The sequence below is a fragment of the Coregonus clupeaformis genome, chromosome 13 (genome assembly GCF_020615455.1).
Source record: "Coregonus clupeaformis isolate EN_2021a chromosome 13, ASM2061545v1, whole genome shotgun sequence".
Taxonomy (NCBI): Eukaryota; Metazoa; Chordata; class Actinopteri; order Salmoniformes; family Salmonidae; genus Coregonus; species Coregonus clupeaformis.
Window position 1 is genome coordinate 40331330 of NC_059204.1, and position 25111 is coordinate 40356440.

The 25111-nt window shown below is 45.5% G+C and overlaps 1 protein-coding gene across 2 annotated transcripts in view; it reads left to right on the forward strand.

Annotated features, from left to right (window-relative positions):
• LOC121579459 (neuroligin-2-like) overlaps positions 1-24880 on the forward strand; it is a 95386-nt gene extending 70506 nt beyond the window's left edge. For both annotated transcript variants that reach the window (XM_041894060.2, XM_041894061.2), the window contains 5 exons: positions 13491-13676; positions 18661-18926; positions 19096-19249; positions 20007-20373; positions 20594-24880. In XM_041894060.2, coding sequence (XP_041749994.2) covers positions 13491-13676; positions 18661-18926; positions 19096-19249; positions 20007-20373; positions 20594-21533 — 1913 coding nt within the window. In that variant the 3' untranslated portion in view covers positions 21534-24880. The remainder of the gene's footprint in view (positions 1-13490; positions 13677-18660; positions 18927-19095; positions 19250-20006; positions 20374-20593) is intronic.
• Positions 24881-25111: the final 231 nt, after the last annotated feature.

The window sequence follows — 25111 nt, forward strand, 5'->3', positions numbered from 1 at the left end:
AATCCATCCAATACAGCAGATAATGATATGCTCATCATTTAGTATTTTTAACTACCATTTAATCCAATAGCAGAAATATAAGATACACGTTTCAAAACTGTTATTTTTGTAGTTCTAAATAGAAAGAACAGTAGATGGTAAATATCATTTTCCATACAGTATTTGACTATAACTTGACATGCAAGTTACAGTTTCATTGTCCTTATACAGTACATACGTAGGAGAAATCTGAGGTATTGTAAAGCATTTGGCTACTTTAAAAACATTGCATGGTGTTGTATGCCATTTCTTCCCTCTATGCAACAGTACAAGATCACCATTTATTTTATGTGACTTGTCAACTGATACAGTATCGCCTGTCTCTCTACTTGAAATTCATCAGCTTACAATGTATCAATGACATTCAGATAATGAGTGGAATATATTGTTAGATATAACCAAGGTATTTCAGCCGTGTTCCAAATGGTAGCACATAGTGACTCTTTCTAACTTGTCCTATGATGTACAGTCGTGGTCAAAAGTTTTGAGAATGACACAAATATTAATTTTCACAATGTCTGCTGCCTCAGTTTTTATGATGGCAATTTGCATATACTCCAGAATGTTATGAAGAGTGATCAGATGAATTGCAATTAATTGCAAAGTCCCTCTTTGCCATGAAAATTAACTTCATCCCCAAAAGATATTTCCACTGCATTTCAGCCCTGCCACAAAAGGACCAGCTGACATCATGTCAGTGATTCTCTCGTTAACACAGGTGAGAGTGTTGACGAGGACAAGGCTGGAGATCACTCTGTCATGCTGATTGAGTTAGAATAACAGACTGGAAGCTTTAAAAGGAGGGTGGTGCTTGAAATCATTGTTTTTCCTCTGTTAACCATGGTTACCTGCAAGGAAACACGTGCCGTCATCATTGCTTTGGACAAAAAGGGCTTCACAGGCAAGGATATTGCTGCTAGTAAGATTGCACCTAAATCAACCATTTATCGGATCATCAAGAACTTCAAGGAGAGAGGTTCAATTGTTGTGAAGAAGGCTTCAGGGCGCCCAAGAAAGTCCAGCAAGCGCCAGGACCATCTCCTAAAGTTGATTCAACTGCGGGATCGGGGCACCACCAGTGCAGAGCTTGCTCAGGAATGGCAGCAGGCAGGTGTAAGTGCATCTGCACGCACAGTGAGGCAAAGACCTTTGGAGGATGGCCTGGTGTCAAGAAGGGCAGCGAGGAAGCCACTTCTCTCCAGGAAAAACATCAGGGACAGACTGATATTCTGCAAAAGGTACAGGGATTGGACTGCTGATGACTGGGGCAAAGTCATTTTCTCTGATGAATCCCCTTTCCAATTGTTTAGGGCATCCGGAAAAAAGCTTGTCCGGAGAAAACAAGGTGAGCGCTACCATCAGTCCTGTGTCATACCAACAGTAAAGCATCCTGAGACCATTCATGTGTGGGGTTGCTTCTCAGCCAAGGGAGTGGGCTCACTCACAATTTTGCCTAAGAACACAGCCATGAATAAAGAATGGTACCAACACATCCTCAGAGAGCAACTTCTCCCAACCATCCAAGAACAGTTTGGTGACGAACAATGCCTTTTCCAGCAGGATGGAGCACCTTGTCGTAAGGCAAAAGTGATAACTAAGTGGCTCGGGGAACAAAACATCAACATTTTGGGTCCATGGCCAGGAAACTCCCCAGACCTTAATCCCATTGAGAATTTATGGTCAATCCTCAAGAGGCGGGTGGACAAACAAAAACCCACAAATTCTGACAAACTCCAAGCATTGATTATGCAAGAATGGGCTGCCATCAGTCAGGATGTATCCCAGAAGTTAATTGACAGCATGCCAGGGCGGATTGCAGAGGTCTTGAAAAAGAAGGGTCAACACTGCAAATATTGACTCTTTGCATAAACTTAATGTAATTGTCAATAAAAGCCTTTGACACGTATGGAATGTTTTTAAATATACTTCAGTATACCATAGTAACATCTGACAAAAATATCTAAAAACACTGAAGCAGCAAACTTTGTGAAGACCAATACTTGTGTCATTCTCAAAACTTTTGACCACGACTGTAGTATTTGCAGCCACATCCATATATGATTTGGTTTTACCTTTCAACATAAATTGATGTCAAATTGATACATTTATGAGGTAAAATTATAGAAATGTACAGTGTACAGTATATCCGTTAACTAGGCACTACATCATTTTGGTTCAGTACTTGAACGTTTTGAGCAGTGTGATTAGGTGATAGTTAATTGTATTGTTAACAAATGACAAAGAAATCATATCAAAAGTAAAGTGAGTATTGCATTTTGAAAAGCAGATAATTAGATTGAATATGTATCCAAATTGAAAGAGTGATTTCAAATCAAATCAAATCAAATTGTATTTGTCACATGAGCCGAATACAACAGGTGTAGTAGACCTTACAGTGAAATGCTTACTTACAAGCCCTTAATCAACAATGCAGTTTTAAGAAAAAAATAAGTGTTAAGTAAAAAATAGATAAGAAAAAGAAAAAACAAATAATTAAAGAGCAGCAGTAAAATAACAGTAGAGAGCCTATATACAGGGGGTACCGGTACAGAGTCAATGTGTGGGGACACTGGTTAGTCGAGGTAATATGTACATGTAGCTAGAGTTAAAGTGACTATGCAAAGATAATAAACAGAGAGTGGCAGCAGCATAAAAGGGGGTGGGAACAATGCAAATAGTCCAGGTAGCAATTTGATTAGCTGTTCAGGAGTCTTATGGCTTGGGGGTAGAAGCTGTTAAGAAACCTTTTGGACCTAGACTTGGCACTCCAGTACCGCTTGCCGTGCGGTAGCAGAGAGAACAGTCTAATGCTAGGGTGGCTGGAGTCTTTGACAATTTTTAGGGCCTTCCTCTGACACAGCCTGGTATAGAGGTCCTGGATGGCAGGAAGCTTGGCCCCAGTGATGTACTGGGCCGTACGCACTACCCTCTGTAGTGCCTTGTGGTCAGAGGCTGAGCAGTTGCCATACCAGGCAGTGATGCAACCAGTCAGGATGCTCTCGGTGGTGCAGCTGTATAACTTTTTGAGGATCTGAGGACCCATGCCAAGTCTTTTCAGTCTCCTGAGGGGGAATAGGCTTTGTCGTGCCCTCTTCACGACTGTCTTGGTGTGTTTGACCATGATAGTTTGTTGGTGATGTGGACACCAAGGAACTTGAAGCTCTCAACCTGTTCCACTACATGCCCTGTCGATGAGAATGGGGGCGTGCTCGGTCCTCCTTTTCCTGTAGTCCTCAATCATCTCCTTTGTCTTGATCATGTTGAGGGAGAGGTTGTTATCCTGGCACCACACGGCCAGGTCTCTGACGACCTCCCTATAGGCTGTCTCATCGTTGTCGGTAAACTTAATGATGTTGTTGGAGTCGTGCCTGACCATGCAGTCATGAGTGAACAGGGAGTACAGGAGGGGACTGATCACGCACCCCTGAGGGGCCCGCGTGTTGAGGATCAGCGTGGCAGATGTTGTTACCTACCCTTACCACCTGGGGGCGGCCCATCAGGAAGTCCAGGATCCAGTTGCAGAGGGAGGTGTTTAGTCCCAGGGTCCTTAGCTTAGTGATAGGATTTGAGGACACTATGGTGTTGAACGCTGAGCTGTTGTCAATGAATAGCATTCTTACGTAGGTGTTCCTTTTGTCCAGGTGGGAAAGGTCAGTGTGGAGTGCAACAGAGATTGCATCATCTGTGGATCTGTTGGGGCGGTATGCAAATTGGAGTGGGTCTAGGATTTCTGGGATATTGGTGTTGATGTGAGCCATGACCAGCCTTTCAAAGAACTTCATGGCTACAGACGTGAGTGCTACGGGTCTATAGTCATTTAGGCAGGTTACCTTAGTGTTCTTGGGCACAGGGACTATGGTGGTCTGCTTGAAACATGTTGGTATTACAGACTCAGTCAGAGACAGGTTGAAAATGTCAGTGAAGACACTTGCAAGTTGGTCAGCGCATGCTCGGAGTACACGTCCTGGTAATCCGTCTGGCCCTGCGGCCTTGTGAATGTTGACCTGTTTAAAGGTCTTACTCACATTGGCTACGGAGAGCATGATCACACAGTCGTCCGGAACAGCTGATGCTCTCATGCATGCTTCAGTGTTGCTTGCCTCAAAGCGAGCATATAAGTGATTTAGCTCGTCTGGTAGGCTCGTTTCACTGGGCAGCTCGTGGCTGTGCTTCCCTTTGTAATCTGTAATAGTTTGCAAGCCCTGCCACATCCGACGAGCGTCGGAGCCAGTGTAGTACGATTCAATCTTAGTCCTGTATTTACGCTTTGCCTGTTTGATGGTTCGTCTGAGGGCATAACGGGATTTCTTATAAGCGTCCGGGTTAGAGTCCCACTCCTTGAAAGCGGCAGCTCTACCCTTTAGCTCAGTGCGGATGTTGCCTGTAATCCATGGCTCTGGTTGGGGTATGTACGTACTGTCACTGTGGGGACGACGTCATCAATGCACTTATGTGGTGTACTCCTCAATGCCATCAGAAGAATCCCGGAACATATTCCAGTCTGTGCTAGCAAAACAGTCCTGTAGCTTAGCATCTGCGTCATCTGACCACTTCTTTATTGTCAAAGTCACTGGTGCTTCCTGCTTTAGTTATTGCTTGTAAGCAGGAATCAGGGGATAGAATTATGGTCAGGTTTGCCAAATGGAGGGCGAGGGAGAGCTTTGTACGCGTCTCTGTGTGTGGAGTAAAGGTGGTCTTTAGTTTTTTTTCCTCTGGTTCTACATTTTGGTAGAAATTAGGTAAAACTGATTTAAGTTTCCCTGCATTAAAGTCCCCGGCCACTAGGAGCGCCGCCTCTGGATAAGCGTTTTCCTGTTTGCTTATGGCCTTATACTGCTCATTGAGTGCGGTCTTAGTGCTAACATTGATTTGTGGTGGTAAATAGACAGCTGTGGTCTACAGCTTATCATGATATACTCTACCTCAGGTGAGCAAAACCTTGAGACTTCCTTAATATTAGATTTTGTGCACCAGCTGTTGTTTACAAATATACACAGACCACCACCCCTTGTCTTACCGGAGGCGGCTGTTCTATCTTGCTGATGCAGCATAAACCCCGCCAGCTTTATGTTATCCATGTTGTCGTTCAGCCACGACTCGGTGAAACATACGATATTACAGTTTTTGATGTCCCGTTGGTAGGACATTTGAGATCGTAGCTCGTCTATTTTGTTATCCAATGATTGTATGTTGGTTAATAGGACTGATGGTAGAGGCAGATTACCCACTCGCCTTCGAATCCTTTTTTTTGTAATTAAGTCAGTTAAGAACACGTTCTTATTTACAATGACCAGCCAAACCCGGACAACGCTGGGCCAATTGTGCGCCGCTATGGGACTCCCAATCACGGCCGGTTGTGATACCACCTGGAATCAAACCAGGGTCTGTAGTGATGCCTCTAGCACTGAGATGCATTGCCTTAGACCGCTGCGCCACTTGGTCTAAGGCACCCTGACCTACGTCCCCGATATCTCAGTCTCTTTCTCCTGCGAATGACGGGGATTTGGGCCTTGCCGGGTGTCTGAAGTAAGTCCTTTGCGTCCGACTCGTTAAATAAAAAATATTTGTCCAGTACGAGGTGAGTAATCACTGTCCTGATATCCAGAAGCTCATTTCGGTCATAAGAGATATTTTTTATTTGACAAATAACGCAAAAAAACACACACAATAGCACAATTGGTTAGGAGCCCGTTATACACAAGCAGTGAACAAGTGACTTTGTGAATGTGTTTGTTGTACTCAGTCAATTGAAAACTTGCTAAGAGTTTTGAAACATGAGACCTTTTGATGATCTGATTTAGATTTTTGTGCTTAGAGTTGTGAAAATATTTCATATAAAAGTTGCACCAAAGTGATTGAAAAAACGTCTGTAACTTCCAATGCTCTGTGAAGTCCAGACAAATGCTTGTTGATTCCCCACTGGGCCAGTGTGAATGCTCTGGGAGGCCTAAGTCTAAGCCCAACCAGTTTGATTACAATATTGGATTTCAACCTAGACCCCAAAACACACCCCATTCAAAATAGTTTCAACAGGCCCCCCAACCAAAACCCTACCCTCAACACCAAAACTGTTTCAACATGGCCAACCAAACCCCCCTTCCTCTCCACCCCACAAAGTTGATCAAAAGTCACAATAGTTGGTTCCCCAAATAGCCTAATACCTACCACTGATCAACAGCATAACACATCTTTGTCCCACAATTGTCACGCCCTGACTTATGGGACTCTTGTATGTTGAGTCAGGGTGTGGAGATCTATGTTATTATTTCTATGTTCTCATTCTAGGTTTTGTGTTTCTATGTTTGGCCGGGTGTGATTCCCAATCAGAGGCAGCTGTCGCTCGTTGTCTCTGATTGGGGATCATACTTTAGTAGCCTGTTTGTTATCATTAGTTGTGGGATCTTGTTCCGTGTATAGGCTTGTATTGTGTTCAGCCTGAGGACTTCACGTTTTGTTGTTTTGTTGTTTTGTTCGTGTGTTTATTTTGATAAATAAACATGTATGCATTTCACGCTGCGCCTTGGTCTGACCCGTCCTTCAACGAACGTGACAGAAGATCCCACCAAAAATGGACCAAGCAGCGTGCCCAGGAGCAGACATACTGGACATGGAAGGAGATCCTGGACGGAAAGGGATCTTGGACATGGGAGGAAATTCAGGCTGGGATGGATCGCCGTCCTTGGGAGGCGACAGTGGAAGCCCGGGTTAGAGAGGAGCAACGGAAACACAAAAGGACTCGGTCAGGAAGAAAGCCTGAGAAGCAGCCCCAAGATAATTTTTTTTGGGGGCACACGGGGTGGTTGGCGGAGCCTGGGTTCAGAGCAGAGCCAACGCCCCGTACTCACGCTAGGAAGCGTGTGACCGTGCAGGCTCCGTGTTATGCGGAGCTACGCACTGTGTCGCCAGTACGCCGGCACAGTCCAGTGTGTCCTGTGCTAGCACCACGCACGTGCCGTGTGAAAATGGGCATCCAGCCAGGACGGGATGTGCCGGCTCAACGCTCCTGGTCTCCAGTACGCCCCCTCGGTCCAGCATATCCTGCGCCGGTTCTACGTACTGTATCGCCAGTGCGTGTGCACAGCCCAGTGCGTCCTGTGCTAACGCCACACACGTATTGTGCGGAAGTGGGCATCCAGCCAGGACGGGTTGTGCCAGCTCTCCGCTCCAGACCTCCAGTCCGCCTCCACAGTCCGGTACGGCCCGTGCCTGCTCCCCGCACCAAGCCAGTGGTGCGTGTTCCCAGTCCAGTACGGCCCGTCCCTGCTCCTTGCACCAAACCAGTGGTGCGTGTCGTCAGTCCGGCCCGGCCCATTCCTGCTCCTCGCACCAAGCCAGTGGTGCGTGTCCCCAGTCCGGCCCGGCCCGTTCCTGCTCCTCGCACCAGACCAGTGGTGCGTGTTCCCAGTCCGGCCCGGCTCGTTCCTGTTCCTCGCACCAAGCCAGTGGTGCGTGTCGCCAGCCCGGTATGCCCCGTACCTGCTCCCCGCACCAAGCCAGTGGTGTGTATCCCCAGTCCGGCCCGGCCCGTTCCTGCTCCTCGCACCAGACCAGTGGTGCGTGTTCCCAGTCCGGCCCGTTCCTGTTCCTCGCACCAAGCCAGTGGTGTGTGTTCCTAGTCCGGTACGGCCCATGCCTGCTCCCCGCACCAAGCCAGTGGTGCGTGTCGCCAGTCCGGCCCGGCCCGTTCCTGCTCCTCGCACCAAGCCAGTGGTGCGTGTTCCTAGTCCGGTCCGGCCCGTGCCTGCTCCTTGCACCAGACCAGTGGTGCGTGTGTCCAGTCCGGCACGGCCCGTGCCCGTTCCACCGGTGCCGGTCAGCTGCTCCACTCCGGAGCCAGGGCAGTCCGCTCCACCGGTGCCGAGTCCAGCTCCGGTCAGCGGCTCCACTCCGGAGCTAGAGCAGTCCGCTCCACCGGTGCCTAGTCCAGCTCCGGTCAGCGGCTCCACTCCGGAGCCAGAGCAGTCCGCTCCATCGGTGCCTAGTCCAGCTCCGGTCAGCGGCTCCAGTCCAGACCCAGACGTCAGCCCCTCTCCAGGTTCGGGGTCTCCCACACCAGGGCCCAGACAGGGCTTGGTGCATCGTGGGAGGAAGGAGAGGGGAAGCAGCGCGCCAAGGTCCAGACCAGACCAGGGGCGCAACGGGGAGGCTGAGAGAATGTGGTCGTCACGCCCGGAGCCGGATCCGCCTCCGAGGCGGAATGCCCACCTGGACCCTACCCTGTTATGTCAGGTTTGTGCGGTCGGAGTCCGCACCTTTGGGGGGGAGGGTACTGTCACGCCCTGACTTAGGGGACTCTTGTATGTTGAGTCAGGGTGTGGAGATCTATGTTATTATTTCTATGTTCTCATTCTAGGTGACAACAATTGACCAAGGACTCTACTTGATGAAAAGCACCAAGTCTTTTGTCTTACATATAGCCCAATACACTACCCCCAGGATCACAACAAGCCCCTCACACCTGGGTACACACACACACACACAGCAGCAAAACATACATCAAAGTCCTCCATATCAAAGTAGTTAGATCAAAGGTGTTATGTACAACAAGTGGTGACCACGTGGTTATCTAATTGAATTACCTAATTTGGTCACCTCCTGCCACGCCCCCCTCATAAATCATGAGGTGTGAAATACAGTTTTCACAGAACAAATCTTACATCAACTACTCACACACAAACACACACTGACAGCTCTCTCCTTGGAACAGTGAACACTACAGGCTTTTACTTAACCACTGTAATGGAGAACAACACATCACTACTCCTAATTGGCTCTCATAGCACTTACTCCGCTCATAGCCAACTGTTTCATGGGTCGTGTGTGTGACTCATTGCTCATATTTCATGATTAGAACACACAATTCAATCCCACACATACAGTGGGGAAATAAAGTATTTAGTCAGCCACCAATTGTGCAAGTTCTCCCACTTAAAAATATGAGAGTTGCCTGTAATTTTCATCATAGGTACACGTCAACTATGACAGACAAATTGAGGAAAAAAAATCCAGAAAATCACATTGTAGGATTTTTAATGAATTTATTTGCAAATTATGGTGGAAAATAAGTATTTGGTCACCTACAAACAAGCAAGATTTCTGGCTCTCACAGACCTGTAACTTCTTCTTTAAGAGGCTCCTCTGTCCTCCACTCGTTACCTGTATTAATGGCACCTGTTTGAACTTGTTATCAGTATAAAAGACACCTGTCCACAACCTCAAACAGTCACACTCCAAACTCCACTATGGCCAAGACCAAAGAGCTGTCAAAGGACACCAGAAACAAAATTGTAGACCTGCACCAGGCTGGGAAGACTGCATCTGCAAAAGGTAAGCAGCTTGGTTTGAAGAAATCAACTGTGGGAGCAATTATTAGGAAATGGAAGACATACAAGACCACTGATAATCTCCCTCGATCTGGGGCTCCACGCAAGATCTCACCCTGTGGGGTCAAAATGATCACAAGAACGGTGAGCAAAAATCCCAGAACCACATGGGGGGACCTAGTGAATGACCTGCAGAGAGCTGGGACCAAAGTAACAAAGCCTACCATCAGTAACACACTACGCCGCCAGGGACTCAAATCCTGCAGTGCCAGACGTGTCCCCCTGCTTAAGCCAGTACATGTCCAGGCCCGTCTGAAGTTTGCTAGAGTGCATTTGGATGATCCAGAAGAGGATTGGGAGAATGTCATATGGTCATATGAAACCAAAATAGAACTTTTTGGTAAAAACTCAACTCGTCGTGTTCGGAGGACAAAGAATGCTGAGTTGCATCCAAAGAACACCATACCTACTGTGAAGCATGGGGGTGGAAACATCATGCTTTGGGGCTGTTTTTCTGCAAAGGGACCAGGACGACTGATCCGTGTAAAGGAAAGAATGAATGGGGCCATGTATCGTGATATTTTGAGTGAAAACCTCCTTCCATCAGCAAGGGCATTGAAGATGAAACGTGGCTGGGTCTTTCAGCATGACAATGATCCCAAACACACCGCCCGGGCAACGAAGGAGTGGCTTCGTAAGAAGCATTTCAAGGTCCTGGAGTGGCCTAGCCAGTCTCCAGATCTCAACCCCATAGAAAATCTTTGGAGGGATTGTTGCCCAGCGACAGCCCCAAAACATCACTGCTCTAGAGGAGATCTGCATGGAGGAATGGGCCAAAATACCAGCACCAGTGTGTGAAAACCTTGTGAAGACTTACAGAAAACGTTTGACCTGTGTAATTGCCAACAAAGGGTATAAAACAAAGTATTGAGAAACTTTTGTTATTGACCAAATACTTATTTTCCACCTTAATTTGCAAATAAATTCATTACAAATCCTACAATGTGATTTTCTGGAAAAAAAATTCTCATTTTGTCTGTCATAGTTGACGTGTACCTATGATGAAAATTACAGGCCTCGCTCATCTTTTTAAGTGGGAGAACTTGCACAATTGGTGGCTGACTAAATACTTTTTTTCCCCACTGTACCAGGTCTGTATGATTATAAAGTTGCCTATTTAAGATATGCAAGCTACAATTCATTAATGATAATGGTTTCTCACCGTCTTCCCTGATGATGAAATATCAATCATTCCATCAATCATTCACAATATAAGACTATTATATTGTTGTAGAATTTTAAACAACCGTCCTATTGGTATGTGTGGTAGGGTATTACCAGCAGCTATGATGGTGTTACCATGGTTCCAGTGGCAGGAAGGGGCAGTCTGGTGGATGCTTAGAGAGCTCTTCATCTCATATTTTTCATTTCTGTTCAAATGACTCTCAATCTAGTGCTCTCTAGCCTTCCTTTATGTCTCTCTCCCCTTCATTTCTTTCTCTCTGCCATATCTCTCCTTCTCTCGCTCTCCGAGGTTGAAGACTCTCTTCACAGTTCCTTGGCCATTACCTAAACCGAGTATTGAATATGCATGAGTTCGGCCTCGTAAACTGCTGCTCTCAGCGCTAAAGTCGTCAGGAAGCCCAACTCAGCAGACAGGAAGAGTATGGAAAAGAAAACCGGGGGGAGAGAGAGCGACAGAGAGAGGGTGAAAGAAATAGCGAAAGAGAGACAGACGGGGGGGACAGAGAGGGAGAGGGAACTTGTCTGACTTATCTTAAATATTGGCAGATAACCATATTTCTTCTTCCTCTTACCCGTTCAAAGAGAGTGGGGAACAGCTCATGTGAGCATGCGAGTGTCTCTGACTCAAAGTCCATGTATGCATGTCATGCCAGAGTGTGTGTCCAGATCTCTGTGACTGTAGCTCTGGCCGGTTGCCAGGCAACAGAGGCAGGCAGACAGCTCAGCACAGGGCTGCTATGAGAGCGGACACATTTTCACGCCTCTGGCTCTGGCCAACAGCACGGGTCACAGTTCATTGGTCGTAGGGTCACTGAGTCACAGGAGGCCAAGAGCCTGTCCCTGACCACTGTGATCCAAATCGTTATGACACTGAGACACCACTCTGTCATCACTCTATAAACTGGCCAATCACCGGGCGAGGACTTACCAGTCAGCCAATCAGAGGGGGGCCACAGGGTGAGGACCGCCCAGTCCTCATCTGTTTAATCCATTCCCCATTCTCTATCTCTCTCTCTCTGTGTCTCTCTCTCTCTCTTTCTCTGTCTCTGTCCCTCATTATCTCTCTCTCACTGCCTCCCTCTCTCCAGCTTTCTCTCGCTCAAAGCTATAGGGGTTAGAGGTCAGATTGCTTTTGTGTTTAGTCTTATTTTGGTCTCCTTTCTTTGACTGTGGTGATGGGGGCAGTTAAGCAGCAGTGGATGAGTGAATAGCTGCATGGCATATGTCTTTGTTCTTTCTCTGCCCTTTGCTCCTTACAAACAGGGCTACCGAGAATACAAAACCCTCTCCCGGAGCCATGGAAGGGTTTCAACATATTTTCCCGTGTAGTTCCTTGTACTGCATCTCCTGGAGTGGTGTTTGCCTTGACCTGCATGGTGTGGAACCATGGAGCCAGGATGGCATGCTCTGCTCAAGGACAATCAATTACACAACACTCTTAGCTAGGATTCTGTTACTGGCACATCATGATCCATTTAATCTGCCTGTGAAGGTCATTATGCAGGCAATAATAAAGTATTTGGCAAAACGCTGTATAACATGTATAATCACCATTCACAGAATGCCACTTCATAGCCATCAATTCCCTTTTCATAAAGTCATGTCTAACACGTCAGTTCACACGTAGTGGCTTTGTGCTCCTCTCCTCGTCCAGTTGTAGCATGTCAGTACCACAGGTATTAATCACTGCCGGCATTGTTTACGGTCCACCCATGCAGTAACTATCAAGCCCAAACTACCAATTAACCAGCAAACAGAGAGGCAGGCAGGCAGGCAGATGAGTGTGTGTGTCTCGTAAAGCAGTAGCTAGGCCTCAGACCCACAGATAACAGAGTGCTGTTCTGCTACCAGTGTGCCCAGGGTTTTATGTGCCTGTAAAAACACCAGCAACACCCATTAGCTGTCCAACACGGATATGGTGAAGGAGATAATAGGTTTATGAGGTGGTAACAGGTTTTAGCATATAAACTACCAGTCAAAAGTTTGGACACACCTACTCATTCAAGGGTTTTTCTTTATTTTTACTATTTTCTACATTGTAGAATAATAGTGAAGACATCAAAACTATGAAATAGCACATATGGAATCATGTAGTAACCAATAAAGTGTTATTGTATATTTTATATTTGAGAGATTATTCAAATAGCCACCCTTTGCCTTGATGACAGCTTTGCACACTCTTGGCATTCTCTCAACCATTTTAAAGAGATAGTCACCTGGAATGCATTTCAATTAACAGGTGTGCCTTCTTAAAAGTTAATTTGTGGAATTTCTTTCTTCTTAATGCGTTTGAGCCAATCAGTTGTGTTGTGAGAAGGTGGGGGGGGATACAGAAGATAGCCCTATTTGGTAAAAGACCAAGTCCGTATTATGGCAAGAACAGCTCAAATAAGCAAAGAGAAACAACAGTCCATCATTACTTTAAGACATGAAGGTCAGTCAATACGGATAATTCCAAGAACTTTGAAAGTTTCTTCAAGTGCAGTTGCAAAAAAAATCAAGCGCTATGATGAAACTGGCTCTCATGAGGACCGCCACAGGAATGGTGGTGAGTGTGCAAAGCTGTCATCAAGGCAAAGGGTGGCTATTTGAAGAATCTCAAATATAAATTGTATTTTGATTTGTTTAACACTTTTTTGGTTACTACATGATTCCATATGTGTTATTTCATAGTTTTGATGTCTTCACTATTATTCTACAATTGAGAAAATAGTAAAAATAGAGAAAAACCCTTGAATGAGTAGGTGTGTCCAAACTTTTGACTGGTACTGTATATATATACAAAAAAAACTATTCCTCGATTTCACTCTTTGCTTCTCTGTCTCACTTGCCTCATCCATCCCTCCATCCCTCCCTCCATCCCATTCTCTCTCTGTCCTGCAGGGTTTCTGAGTACCGGGGACCAGTCAGCCAAGGGGAACTATGGTCTGTTGGACCAGATCCAGGCTCTGCGCTGGCTCAATGAGAACATTGGCCACTTTGGAGGAGACCCAGAGAGGATCACCATCTTTGGCTCCGGGGCTGGAGCCTCCTGTGTCAATCTGCTCATCCTCTCCCACCACTCTGAGGGTAAGGACCTATCATCATCGTTTTAGTAATTATCAACAACAGCAGCATAATCATCATCACCAACATCATCAAACATGATATTCATCAGTCATCCTCTACAATAACAGCGATCTCATCATCACCGTCACTGCTTTTTAAGCGCCTTGAGATGTATTTACTTGTATGTGCTGTGTACTGCAATTCAGCGTTTAGCTGCCAAGTACGGCTTACACGTAAAAATGTAATAAACTACTACTAAAACGAATCTACGACAGCAATCCCCACCATCACTATCAATCCTATCATCATTATCAATCCTATCATCACTATCAATTCTGTCATCACTATCAATTCTGTCATCACTATCACACCTATCATCACTATCAATTCTATCATCAATATCAATCCTATTATCACTATCAATCCTATCATCACTATCAAACCTATCAACCCTATCATCACTATCAATTCCATACATCATCAATCCTATCATCATTATCACAAATGTCATTTTGATCATCACTACCATAGCAACATCCAAGATGTTTTAAATGTACTTTTCGGGTATGTGTCACAATGGAAACCCAGAGAGGTGTTCTTAAAGACAAACGTCCCTCTTGCCTCAGTTACATAGTGTCTAACTGAGCAACAAGGTAGAATGGCATTGAACCCTAGGATGATGTGTGAAGTTGAATGAGGTAGAGTATTATTGGATAAAACTTTAGGGCCATATGAATATGAATATGACTATCTGAAACATAGAATCGGTTCGTAGAATCCGATCAATAGGCATAAGACAGCCGTATGAATTTGACTTGGGTATAGGAGATAGGAATAGGAATCTCAGTTTGTGTAGCTATGTAAGGGAGAGACTGGCGTTTGAGTCAGGACTTTGTGACTGAGTTAATATAGATGTGTGTCTGTGTATGTGAGAGAGGTGTTCGACAGCACTATAATGAGGCTTGGAAATATGGATGTCTGTCTGTCTGAGTAGGAAAGAGCAGAGCTGAGCTCAGGACTTGAGCCGCAGCTGAGACGAGTCTTAATTGATTTCACATGGAGAGGAGCAGGGGAGGGGGCACATGCATGGGATGGAATGGAGGGCAGGGGGTCTTAATTATTAATGACAGAATCTTCAGATGAAAACAGGGGGACAACAAAGCACTTTACATAACACTGCAGCAGTGCTCTCCTCTCTCTATCTCCCTCTCTCACCATTTAACACAGCCACCAGTCAGTGTTAACGCCAACACGGCTGTGTGACGGCCTGTCACCATTTTCTTGTCGCTGCCTCCGTATGTGATGTGAGGAAACCAGCGGATTTGCCAAGCCTAATGTTTACAATGATTTAGTGGGGCTTTGGAGAGAGGCGGTGTATCTGGAACAATGCTCCCTCCATATGTAATACTTCACGGTGCCACGGTGGTGGCTCCTCCTCTGACGCATCATTTAAAGCACTCACTCTGTATTGCCTTAAAGGCCTCGTGAACAGCTAGTGACTGAGTCAGAGGGATAAAAAGCCAGTGTTAATGGAAAGAGTGAGTGCTTTCTCTAGATACAGACAGTACAGTGCCCTATATCCTGTGCATTCTGAAAGTATTCAGACCCCTTCACTTTTTCCACATTTTGTTACGTTACAGCCTTATTCTAAAATTGATTAAATAAAACATTTTCCTCATCAATCTACACACAATATCCCATAATGACAAAGTGAAAACAGGTTTTTAGAAATGTTTGCAAATGTATTAAAAATATAAAACAGAAATACCTCATTTACATACACTACCAGTCAAAAGTTTGGACACACATACTCATTCAAGGGTTTTTCTTTATTTTTACTATTTTTGACATTGTAGAATAATAGTGAAGACATCAAAACTATGAAATAACACATATATATAACACATTTGTAGTAACCAAAAAAGTGTTAAACAAATCAAAATATTTTTTTATATTTGAGATTCTTTAAATAGCCATAATTTGCCTTGATGACCGCTTTGCACACTCTTGGCATTCTCTCAACCAGCTTCATGAGGTAGTCACCTGGAATGCATTTCAATTAACAGGTGTGCCTTCTTAAAACTTAATTTGTGGAATTTCTTTCCTTCTTAATGCGTTTGAGCCAATAAGTTGTGTTGTGACAAGGTAGGGGGGTATACAGAAGATGGCCCTATTTGGAAAATGACCAAGTCCATATTATGGCAAGAGCAGCTCAAATAAGCAAAGAGAAACGACAGTCCATCATTACTTTAAGACATGAAGGTCAGTCAATACGGAACATTTCAAGAACTTTGAAAGTTTCTTCAAGTGCAGTCGCAAAAACCATGAAGCGCTATGATGAAACTGGCTCTCATGAGGACCTCCACAGGAATGGAAGACCCAGAGTTAACTCTGCTGCAGAGAATAAGTTCATTAGAGTTACCAGCCTCAGAAATTGCAGCCCAAATAAATGCTTCACAGAGTTCAAGTCACAGACACATCTCAACATCAACTGTTCAGAGGGGACTGTGTGAATCAGGCCTTCATGGTCGAATTGCTGCAAAGAAACCACTACTAAAGGACACCAATAAGAAGAAGAGACCTGCTTGGGCAAAGAAACACGAGCAATGGACATTAGACCGGTGGAAATGTGTCCTTTGGGCTGGAGTCCAAATTGGAGATTTTTGGTTCCAACCGCTGTGTCTTTGTGAGACACGGTATGGGTGAACGGATGATCTCTGCATGTGTAGTTCCCACCGTAAAGCATGGAGAAGGAGGTGTTATAGTGTGGGGGTGCTTTGCTGGTGACACTGTCTGTGATTTATTTAGAATTCAAGGCACACTTAACCAGCATGGCTACCATAGCATTCTGCAGTGAAACGCCATCCCATCTGGTTTGGGCTTAGTGGGACTATCATTTGTTTTTCAACAGGACAATGACCCAACACACCTCCAGGCTGTGTAAGGGCTATTTTACCAAGAAGGAGAGTGATGGAGTGCTGCATCAGATGACCTGGCCTCCACACTCCCATGGTTTGGGATGAGTCGGACAGCAGAGTGAAGGAAAAGCAGCCAACAAGTACTCAGCATATGTGGGAACTCTTCAAGACTGTTGGAAAAGCATTCCAGGTGAAGCTAGTTGAGAGAATGCCAAGAGTGTGCAAAGCTGCCATGAAGGCAAAGGGTGGCTATTTGAAGAATCTCAAATATAAAATATATTTTGATATGTTTAACACTTTTTTGGTTACTACATGATTCCATATGTGTTATTCATAGTTTTGATGTCTTCACTATTATTCTACAATGTAGCAAAGAGTAAAAAATAAAGAAAAAACATTGAATGAGTAGGTCTGTCCAAACTTTTGACTGGTACTTTAAATATTCAGACCCTTTGCTATGAGACTCGAAATTGAGCTCCGGTGCATCCTGTTTCCATCGATTATCCTTGAGATGTTTCTACAACTTGATTGGACATGATTTGGAAAGGCACACACCTGTCTATATAAGGTCCCACTGTTGTCAGTGCATGTCAGAGAAAATCCAAGCCATGTGGTTGAAGGAATTGTCCATAGAGCTCTGAGACTGGATTGTGTTGAGGCACAGATCTGGAGAAGGGTACCAAAACATTTCTGCAGCATTGAAGGTCCCCAAGAACATGGTGGCCTCCATCATTCTTAAATGGAAGAAGTTTGGAACCACCATGGCTCTTCCTAGAGCTGGCCGCCCGGCCAAACTGAGCAATCGGGGGAGAAGGGGGAGAAGGGCCTTGGTCAGGGGGGTGACCAAGAAACCGATGGTCACTCTGACAGAGCTCCAGAGTTCCTCTGTGGAGATGGGAGAACCTTCCAGAAGGACAACCATCTCTGCAGCCCTCCACCAATCAGGCCTTTATGGTAGTGTGGCCAGATGGAAGCCATTCCTCAGTACATTTACATTTACATTTTAGTCATTTAGCAGACGCTCTTATCCAGAGCGACTTACAGTTAGTGAATACATTTTTTTTTTTCATACTGGCCCCCCGTGGGAATCGAACCCACAACCCTGGCGTTGCAAACGCCATGCTCTATCAACTGAGCTACATCCCTGCCGGCCATTCCCTCCCCTACCCTGGACGACGCTGGGCCAATTGTGCGCCGCCCATGAGTCTCCCGGTCGCGGCCGGCTGCGACAGAGCCTGGTAAAAGGCACATGACAGCCCACTTTACAAAAAGGCACCTAAAGGACTCTCAGACCATGAAAAAAAATATTCTCTGGTCTGATGAAACCAAGATTGAACTCTTTAGCCTGAATGACAAGCGTCACGTCTGGAGGAAACCAGGCATCACTTATCACTTAGCCAATACCATCCCTACAGTGAAGCATGGCGGTGACAGCATCATGCTGTGGGGATGTTTTTCAGCGGCAGGGACTGGTAGACTTGTCAGGATTGAGGGAAAGATGAACGGAGCAAAGTACAGAGAGATCCTTAATGAAAACATGCTCCAGAGCGAAGGTTCACCTTCCAACAGGACAACAACCCTACGCACACAGCCAAGACAACGCAGGAGTGGCTTTGGGACAAGTCTCTTAATGTCCTTGAGTGGCACAGCCAGAGCCCGGACTTGAACCCAATCGAACATCTCTCGAAAGACCTGAAAATAGCTTGAGAGGATCTGCAGAGAAGAATGGGAGAAACTCCCCATTCAGGTGTGTCAAGCTTGTAGTGTCATTCCCAAGAACACTCAACGCTGTAATCACTGGTGCTTCAATAAAGTACTGAGTAAAGGGTCTGAATACTTATATAAATGTGATATTTCAATTTTTTTATTTCAATAAATATGTAAAAAAAATAAAAAAAAGTTTTTTCTTTGTCATTGTGGGATATTGTGTGTAGATTGATGGGGGGGTTTAATCAATTTTGGAATAAGGCTGTAATGTAACACAATGTGGAAAAAGTGAAGGGGTCTGAATGCACTGTATATTCTACACTCTGGGATCTACACATTCTACACTACACTGAGTCCTCTGACCCTCTTGTGTCCCCCAGGTCTGTTCCAGAGGGCCGTAGCCCAGAGCGGCTCAGCCATCTCCAGCTGGTCGGTCAACTACCGGCCCCTTATGTACACCCAGATCCTGGCTAAGAAGGTAGGCTGCAGCTATGGGGACACAGGCGACCTGGTGGAGTGTCTGAGGAGGAAGAGCTTTAGGGAGCTGGTGGACCAGGACATCCAGCCGGCCAGGTATCACATCGCCTTCGGCCCCGTGGTGGATGGAGACGTGGTTCCCGACGACCCCGAGATTCTCATGCAACAGGTCAGACTCAGCCTCTGGCTCCAGTCACCATGAAAAAATATATATATTTATTCCTCACAGTCTCTTATGTATGTGGCATGTTTATGCAACGTCTGCTATTACTGTTGTTATAGCAGTGTCTTTTTCTTCCTCCATGATCTGTAATGCTGTGTGTGTGTGTTGCCACCAGGGGGAGTTCCTGAACTATGACATCCTGCTAGGGGTGAACCAGGGAGAAGGGCTGAAATTTGTGGACGACAGTGAGGGGGAAGATGGAATCTCTGCAGCTTCCTTCGACTACACCATCTCTAACTTTGTGGACAACCTGTATGGATACCCTGAGGGTGAGAGTTCGTTATACATGTCCTCATACACACAAACATATTAGTCACCCCAACAGGAGCAGAAGTAATGCTCCAGTTACCCATGTGTGTTAAGAATAGATATATATTTTATTTTGCTATGGTTTAGTATTTCATTGCTGGGTATTCAAGGTCTCTCTGTTCCTTCACCTCCCCATCTCTTGTTGCTCTCTCTTTCTCTCTCCGCTTTCTCTGTGTGTCTCTCTCTAATCTCTCTCTCGGTCTCTCCCCCTCTCTCTCTCTCTCTCTCTCTCTCTCTCTCTCTCTCTCTCTCTCTCTCTCTGTGTCTCTCTCTAATCTCTCTTGCTTACTTTCTTTCTGTCTCTCTTTCTCTCTCTCCCCCCTCTCTGTCTCTCCCCCCTCTCTCTGTTTGTCTCTCTCTAATCTCTTGCTTTCTTTCTTTCTCTCTCTCTCTCTCTCTCTCTCTCTCTCTCTCTCTCTCTCTCTCTCTCTCTCTCTCTCTCTCTCTCTCTCTCTCTCTCTCTCTCTCTCTCTCTCTCTCTCTCTCTCTGTCTATGTCTCTCCCCCCTCTCTCTATGACCCCCCCGCTCTCTCTGTTTGTCTCTCTCTCTCTAATCGCTCTTTCTTTCTCTCTCTCTCTCTCACTCTCTCTCTCCCCCCTCTCTCTGTGTGTGTCTCTCTCTCTCCCCCTCGCTCTGTGTCTCTCTCTAATCTATTTTGCTTGCTCTCTCTCTCTCTCTCGCTCTCTCTCTCTCTCTCTCTCTGTCTCTGTCTCCAGGTAAGGACATCCTGAGGGAGACCATAAAGTTCATGTACACAGACTGGGCCGACAGGGACAACGGAGACATGAGGAGGAAGACCCTGCTGGCACTGTTCACAGACCACCAGTGGGTGGCGCCAGCTGTGGCCACAGCCAAGTTGCACGCTGAGTTCCAGTCTCCTGTCTACTTCTACACCTTCCACCACCACTGCCAGACGGAGGCCCGGCCAGAGTGGGCGGACGCGGCCCACGGGGATGAGCTGCCCTACGTGTTTGGGGTCCCCATGGTGGGAGCCACCGACCTGTTCCCCTGTAACTTCTCCAAGAACGACGTCATGCTCAGTGCTGTGGTCATGACCTACTGGACCAACTTTGCCAAGACCGGGTCAGTACTGGACCTAGACAGGACCTAGACACAGCACTGAGATATCAAATTATAAACATGCTTTATCAGATGCATACAGTACATGCTCAATAAGTGTGATAATCTTTCATCTTTCCTTCTCTCTCTCTCTCTCTCTCTCTCTCTCTCTCTCTCTCTCTCTCTCTCTCTCTCTCTCTCTCTCCCCTCTCTCTTTCTCTCTCTCTCTCCCTCCCCCCATAAGGGATCCCAACCTGCCTGTTCCTCAGGACACTAAGTTCATCCACACCAAGCCCAACCGCTTTGAGGAGGTCATCTGGACCAAGTTCAGCTCCAAAGACAAGCAGTACCTCCACATTGGCCTGAAGCCCCGTGTCCGAGACAACTACCGGGCCAACAAGGTGGCCTTCTGGCTGGAGCTGGTGCCTCACCTGCACTCCCTGCATGAGGACATCTACCCCATCACCACCCGCCTGCCGCCTGGAGGAGGAGGTCCCCGTGTCCACCGGCCTGGCCCCCCAGGGGCTCGCTCCACCCGTCACCCCGTCATCTCCACCAACCCCCCCGAACCTGAGCCAGACCCCTCCGAGCCGCCCCGCCGCAACCCGTTCCCCGACGAGATAAGGGACTACTCCACGGAGCTGAGTGTGACGGTGGCGGTGGGCGCCTCGCTGCTCTTCCTCAACGTGCTGGCCTTCGCAGCCCTCTACTACAAACGGGACAAACGCCACGAGCTGCTGCAGAGACGCCACCGCCGCTTGTCCCCCCAGCGCGGCATGGGCACCGCCATGGGCATGGGCATGGGAGTGGTGGGCGCCCCGTCCCACAATGACCTGGCACTGAGCCAGGAGGAGGAGCTTATGTCCTTGCAGATGAAACAGCAGAGGGTGGAGATGGAGCATGGCATCGGCACACCCCTCCCTTCCCGGGGTCTCCACGGCGACCTAGAGCCTCTACGGGCGCAAGTGGGCCCACCAGACTACACGCTGGCCCTGCGGCGGGCACCGGAGGACGTGCCGCTGATGACGGCCAACACCATTACAATGATCCCAAGCACCATCAGCGGCATGCAGCCCCTCCACCCTTTCAACACCTACCCCCCCGCCCCGGCCCCCTCCACCACTCCCACCCCTGGCCACAGCAACAACGCATTGCCACACCAACACTCCACCACCCGCGTATAGGACCAGGCACCATCTCTGGCTCAGCAGAGATACAAACAAACACCACAGACTGATCCTCTCCTCTTTCTCTCTCACTGGGGTTATCCTCCAGCTTTTTACTGGGACTCTTTTTCTGTGTTATCGCCCCCTACTGTTGGGATACATGGCTCATCATTACAACTAACACATCTCTATCACACATCCTCCAACCTGTTCATATGTCTGTACAATCTGGGTGTTTCACTCTCTTTCGCTCTCTCACTCTGTCTATCTCTTTCTTCCTCTCTCTCTCTCTCTCTCTCTCTCTCTCTCTCTCTCTCTCTCTCTCTCTCTCTCAACCTCTTCTCTCTGCCTCGCACTCTCTTTCTCTTCCCGTCTGTTCCTGTAGCTCTTGATCACAACGTTCACACAATCCTCCCAGTCTCATTTTCATCCTCTATCTCTCTCACATAAACCACTTCATGACTCCTTTTTTCCTCTTTGGAGTCTTTTATACAAACACATAAATGTAAATGATGTATTATTGATAAATTGTAAGGATATGAATGAAAAAAGTGATATTCTGATATCTCGTTTTTACCAGCATTCTTGGTGCCAAGTACTGTGATAACGCTCCTCTCTCAATGAGGGTCCAATGGACCACCAGGAGAGGCCCATCCTGACTTGATCTTACACAAGGAATTACCATCATCAAAAAAGTGCCAAATGTTTCATCTTTCTTTTTGATCTATTGCACTTTCGTTTAGTTTTTTCTTGCATTCAGTGTTGCACTGTGGCTGGGCTTTACTCGAGGGTGGAAATATTCAATATATCCTTGTAAAATTATAAAGAGAATATTAAGATTTATAACTGGTTTGCATGATTTTTATTTTCTAAACGGAGGACGGACATCGGAGTGGAAAGCTTGTATTTTAAATGTTTATTTTTATGTTTGGCCTTGTTTTCCTATTGTTTTTTCTTCTTGAAAAGTTTTTTTTTTTTTTTTATATATCCGCTGAACTTTGTGCACTTCATGAAGAAAACTATGTTCTATTCTGTAGATACTTCAAAAGAGGTATCAGGAGATGAAAATTGACTATGATTATAACAAGAAGAACAAATATGTCCTTTATTTTTTCATTTCTTATCACTGAGGCTGTGCCACAAGCACCTGCTGCCCTGAGAGACTGTTTGAAGCCCCATCTCTAAACCGCCTCTCTTTTTAGTTGACTCTTTCTCTCATTACTTTAGCTGTGAAGTGTTGCACGGTCATCGTGTTACCATCTCAACTGAAGATTGTCTTTGATCATTACTCAGAAAAAACATTGTTGGACTTTACAACTCCATCAGCTTGCAGTGTTTGTCCATGATAGGCTAATACTCGTTTTTCAATCGTGAAAATATCATATTTCACGTGAATTGCCTCAATGGTAAAAATTTATATAATTCTACATATTTTCCCGGAAATGAGGGTTGTCTTTGATCATCAATTATCTTAGTTTTAAGCACTATTATCCTCTCCTCAGTGGAATTTTAGCTTTGTGTAACAGGATACAGGATATGTCACTGTCTTTTCATCTCTTCTGTTGTTCTGAGGTTCTCTCTGTTGTTGAGGGGCAGAAGGGGCAGGGGGTATGAAGGGGGCTCAGACAGACTGACATACTGTAGGTCAAAGGTGAAAAAGCCTTGTACGCACGTTTCAGATCTTTCAACTGCACAACTGAACACAGGGACACAACAAACTCTGGACATTCATGAAAAAAAACTGTTACCGAAGTTGAGACAACGTTAGGAAAACATTGACATGGAAAACAACAATGGCAATGGAGAGACAAATCTTCTGCAGGACGCCTGACATGTCGCCGATGCACAGATGATGCATTCTAAAACTTGAGTAGAAAAACATTTGATAAACATTACTCACATATAACACAAACAACAAATCTAGCGGGATATTTTTCCTGTTTTGTTTCCTGTCTTGTTTTGGGATGATGATGATCACTCTGGGGTTATAGACTGGGGTCCATCACAGGGGACTGGACAGAGAACCGGGACTCAGAAAAAAGAACAAAACACACATGGAAAACAAACTGTAAAAAAAATTTAAAGTGTAAAAGAACAAACTGGTATTTGTAAATATTATGTTTATGGTTTGGTTTATGAGTGAAGGGCCAAATTATTCCTTTGTAACAACAGGTGCAAATTCAGACAGCTGATTTAAGCTGTTGTTGTTTGATTCTCTTTCATTTCTTAGATTTAAGGTCAAAGTGCAACACGTTATGGGCACATGTAGACAGTTATTAACATACATGAATGATCTGTGAATGAAAACTACATCTAAAATCATAGCATGGTTGAGTTCAACATAAATAGCGGTAGGGACGGGGATATGGCTCAGGTTTCTCTAGGGTAGAAGGAACATACTGTACGTGGGTGGGGTTCTGGGGGAGGTCGGCATTACTTGCACATTTTGTCAATTGCCACATCAATCATGAAGACAGCTTTTGTCTGGAATGGCAATTCATTTAAGATGAGTCCTTTTGCATCTGTTATGTGGCCAATGATAAGAGCTGCATAGATAGCAGATTTAGAGAGAATATGGATACAGAGAGAGAGAAAACGGGAAAGTGATAGGGAGAGAGAGTAAAAGGACATAAAGAGGGAGGCAGTGATAGGGGTAGAGATAGTCATGGTTTGAAACTGTGCTCAACCCAAACCTACAAAACAAGAACTTGAATCTTGATGGTGGTGCTGTTGGTAATTGTTAGTGACACTCACTGTCCTGAGAAGTGACATAGTATTACCCCATAGCTTAGAACAGGTACAGTATGTTGTCAACTCCTTTGTACTCTTTAGTCTTGTTTCAGACTGATGGTTGTGGTTGCTTTGCTATCCTTTACTATTTTGTCTGCCATGCACATTCTGTTTAAGTCATTTTCTGGAATATCAGCTCACCTGTTTGCTGTCCGTTTGAGATGCCCATGTTTCCAAAAAGAACAAGTTAAAAAAGACGGTATTTTTCTAAAAAAATATATATGACTGAAATTTGGAAACTGGGGATATTACAGCCAACAGACTCTGGAAGCACACGCTCACCCGTTTACACGGTGACACTAAAGTCTGGCGTTGGTTCAATGTTACAAACAAAAAAACATTACAAGGATGCAAATCTCTACTTTTCAAGGTTCGCGCTTGGTTGCCCAAAAAGACTTGCAACTGTTTGTGTCTGTTTTCATTTAGTCTGGAATCAGTAACCTACTGGAGGATTGAGACACTGTAAAGGAAGCATAACGAACGGGTTTAAAGAATGAAGTTAATATTTCATATAGAGGCTATGGTACACTGTATGTTGTGTCTGAACTGGAGAACATTAAAAAGATATTCTTAAACAAATTATCATATTTGCCTCTATTGTCTATTAACACACAAAATCCAATTATTTATTATCGCTAATCTGTGATTGCTTGCTGATCTGATTAATGATTACCCATGTTGACATTATTGATGTACTATGGTTGGTATTCTTTTTCTTTTTTGGGGGTGAAAATTAGTAGGTCTATATACACAAATATAAGATGATTTAATGATGTATTTTTATAGCGATAGAGCCGGTACTTTTC